We start from the raw sequence: 3,760 nt of genomic DNA, 5'->3' as shown, positions 1-3,760 counted from the left end.
TACAATCAGAAAGAAAATTGCATTGTATTACTATATTATGATTTCGAATTTAAATTCCTTTTTATATCACAGTATATTATTACTGTTGTCCCCAGGATAGTCTTTAGGATGTATATTCTGAACGATGTCATGTTATTTTATTAATATTTTATTATATTTAGAGAATACGCAAAATGGATATTTATTTGCAATATATTCTATGAAAGTAAATATGTTTCAAAAATGGTATAGTAAGTCACCATACTTTTAAACCGCTAAACAGTTTAAATTTACATGTTAATGGATTTTCTAAACTTCTACCACTGATATTATAAACATATTAAAGTTTTAAATGTTATAAAAAAAAAATAGGTTGTGTAACTGCAAGAAGACACATATCCCACCATTTTGGCAGCATTTGCGCATAAATATGTATGTTCACAATATTTGCAAGATACTTTCCTGTCTTTATAATTTTGCACGTAACATTGCCACACACTATTTTTCATCCCGCCCATTTCTCGAAATTTCATGCGTTAATTCACATGTAAAAGAAGTTCCGAGTACCTCTTCAGAAATTCGAGTCAGAGAGAGGAGACAGACTGACGTCTATTACTAACGGTGGTTCATGGTTTATTAGTAGTACTTCATTTCTCTTTCTACATAATTCTACATTACTTTACAAAATGGTTCCTTTCCATCATTTGTAAATTAGTAATTCGTTTCTTTTGGCGATTGTTTAGCTTTGGCGGGTCAGATTTTGCACCTACTATTTTGCGATATATTATTCCGATGGTGTTGTTTTATGGTTTCATACGTTAAATTACGTTACCAACATTAAATTTAGACTGCGTTGCCGAGCGAGCGTTAGCGAGTGAAGGCAGGTTAGAGCACGTTTTGTATCTTCGTTACCAACAACTCACTTTCTTTTCTCACATAAATCACTTCGACTTACCTTTACAGTTTGTACAAATCCCCTACTGCCCCCCAAAAATGTGTTCGATTCTTTCTTGACTACTTGAACACTACTATCAACTCATTTCTTCCGTGAATCACCCTACTTTTTGCTAGTTTTGGCCCCAAACACTAAACAATTACTCTTTTTTAGTGCAAATGGAAATAGAACTTAAAAGAAACATATTATTAGATATAAAGTACTGTCAAAGAATTTTAAATTTTCTAACCTCCAAATTCTTTAAAACCTAGAAGTAAGTCATAATATATAAAAATAAATTAATTAGTCATATAGTTCTTATAATTTGGAAGATAAAGTAAAGAAATGGAAATAAATTCCTTCCCGAGAATTTATAGACCAGGGAAAAAACTCGGGAATATTCCCATTTTTTAAATTCCTTCCCACCGGCAATATTCCCACTGCCCATCACTATACTGCCGTCTAGCTGCCCTAGTCAGAATAGGATTCTGAAAAGATAGATGGGAAAATACTTTGAGTTTACTGAGCTCTGTACAGTGGACAGATGACGAGAAGAACCCTAGCAGAAGTAGTATGACGTAGGTATGGGCTCGCGCACTTTTCGCACGGGGTTTCAAATGACACCACGGAATAGCACACATATAACTTTACCCGGGGTAGCAGACGACATCTAAGTATAGACCACACCTCAAAAACCGAAAATGGGCTTGACCGTGTCGTTGACCTTTCCCCGTTTCCCCTGTTTTAGGGTTCTTCTCGTCATCTGTCAGCAATACAAAATTTCATGTAAATATTCAATTAAATGTTAAGTAAATGGCACTTTAAAATCAGGTACTGTTTCTGTGCTCACGCTATATATATATATATATATATATATATATATATATATATATATATATATATATATATATATATATATATATATATATGTGTGTGTGTGTGTGTGTGTGTGTGTGTGTGTGGTGTGTGTGTGTGTGTGTGTAATCTGAGAGAGATAATACATGGATAGGTAGAACGATAGATCTAATTCCCTTAGGAAACAAACCATACAAGGTATACAAGACTTCTGACGTTTTAGAACCCAACGCAAATTTTATCAACTTGGATTCGAACTAAGAACTGTTCCTATTGTATTTTTTTAGCTCCACCTTTAAAAAAATCGACTTTAGGAGCGGAAAAGGTATGACAGAATATACGATACTGTACATTTGTTAGTGAGATTTAGCCAAAGCTTTCCAAAACCAACCCTTTGTTGTTTGAAAATTTCAAACGTTTACTCTCACCAATACAAATATGAAACACTCAAAAGAATTACCAGTTAAGACATTGAAAACTTTTGTTGATATGAGTGGAAAACTCTTTATCGGTCGCATCAGATAAATACGAGGGTGGATCAAATATAAAAGGGATTTTATTTTTTATTTAAATTCATTTATTGAGTACCACAATACACTTATAATTTATTTTTCCACATAGTTTCCTCCTTTGGAAATGCATTTGTTCCAGCGTATGGGCAGCGTTTTGATGCCCTCATTGCAAAAAGTACAGGGTCGTGTCACCAACCAGTGGCGCAGGAACTCTTTCACACTCTCGTCATCTTCAAATCGTTGCCGTCGTATAGTTTCTTTAAGCGCTCCGAACAAATGGAAATCGCAGAGCGATAAGTCCGAGCTGTAAGGAGGATGTTCAAGTGTAATCCAGTGCATTTCTTGTGGCTTCGAGACAGTTTGAGCTGCAGTATGGGGTCACGCATTGTTGTGCAGGAAGATGATCTGTCGAATCAATTGGTCTCGTCTTTTGCGGCGATATACAACTCTCGCCTTGTTCAACAGCTCGCAGTAGTATTATTATTTATTGTGCGTCGCTCATGTAAAACGTCAATCAGCAAAATGCCTCGCCGATCGAAAAAAAAACTTCAAAGAACCTTGCCAGCTGACAGTCGAGTCTTGGCTTTCACTGGTGCTGCCTCCCCTTTCCTCCGTCACTCCTTATCCTTACGGGCTTGTTTGGATTCAGGAGTGTAGTGGTGAACCCATATAGTGATGTAGTGTTGAACCGACTCAAAGATGCATCACCTTCTTCCGCAAACATTACTTAAAGCCTATGACAGACCTCCAAACGTCTCAACCTCAAATTTTAGGCCAAAAGATAAGGGACCCATCTGGAACACACTTTACGGAACTCTAGGTCGTTTCTGATGTTTGCGTGACTCCATAGCTGATTCCGACTTGTTCTGCAATTTCTGATGCTGTTACTCTTCGATCGTCGTCAATAATGCCTTTAACCGCACGATTGTTTTCGTCCGTAATGCTGGTCTGAGGACGGCGATTGTGTTGCTCATTTTCCACACGTTCTCGTCCTTCCTTGAACTTTTTATGCCAGGCATACACACGCGTCCTTGACAATGTTTGATCCCCAAACTGTGCAGTCAATCTCTGGCAAATTTCTACAGCTATAACTCCTTCACGAGCAAGAAATTTTAAAATTATGCGTTGTGCAGTGGAGGGGTGAACCTGTTGATCCGACATTATGATTGGTACTGACGAAATGGCTGAAAATATCTAACAGCACGTTCTCCCCACTCCCCACTCCCAACGGTCCCGCCTAAACATAGCAGAAGCGTGTGGCTAGTCCTATCAGCTGTTGATGTTCAGGAATAAAAATTCCGTTTATATTTGATCCCCCTCGTATTTTGTCGCCCGCTCATTCAAATTTATGTCTCTTCACAGTGCCGCATTTCCCATTAGGCCTACTAGGCTCGTGCGCAAAATTTTTGAAGGGCTCAGAATTTAAAAATTAAATAATATTTTAATTTTTTTTCGCGTGAAGAAGTTGAAAAATTAAGTG

The 3,760-nt window shown here is 37.2% G+C and overlaps 1 protein-coding gene across 1 annotated transcript; it reads right to left on the bottom strand.

Annotated features, from left to right (window-relative positions):
* Window positions 1-3,096: 3,096 nt before the first annotated feature.
* LOC145689786 (protein GVQW3-like) lies at window positions 3,097-3,441 on the bottom strand. Its single transcript, XM_081763991.1, has one exon. The coding sequence runs from the start codon at window positions 3,439-3,441 to the stop codon at window positions 3,097-3,099; it is 345 nt and encodes a 114-aa protein (XP_081620117.1).
* Window positions 3,442-3,760: the final 319 nt, after the last annotated feature.

The sequence above is a fragment of the Thermobia domestica genome, chromosome 7 (genome assembly GCF_964235325.1).
Source record: "Thermobia domestica chromosome 7, izTheDome1.hap1.1, whole genome shotgun sequence".
Lineage (NCBI taxonomy): Eukaryota > Metazoa > Arthropoda > Insecta > Zygentoma > Lepismatidae > Thermobia > Thermobia domestica.
Note: the sequence above shows the minus strand (reverse complement) of the source record. Positions and strands in the feature narration are given on the sequence as shown.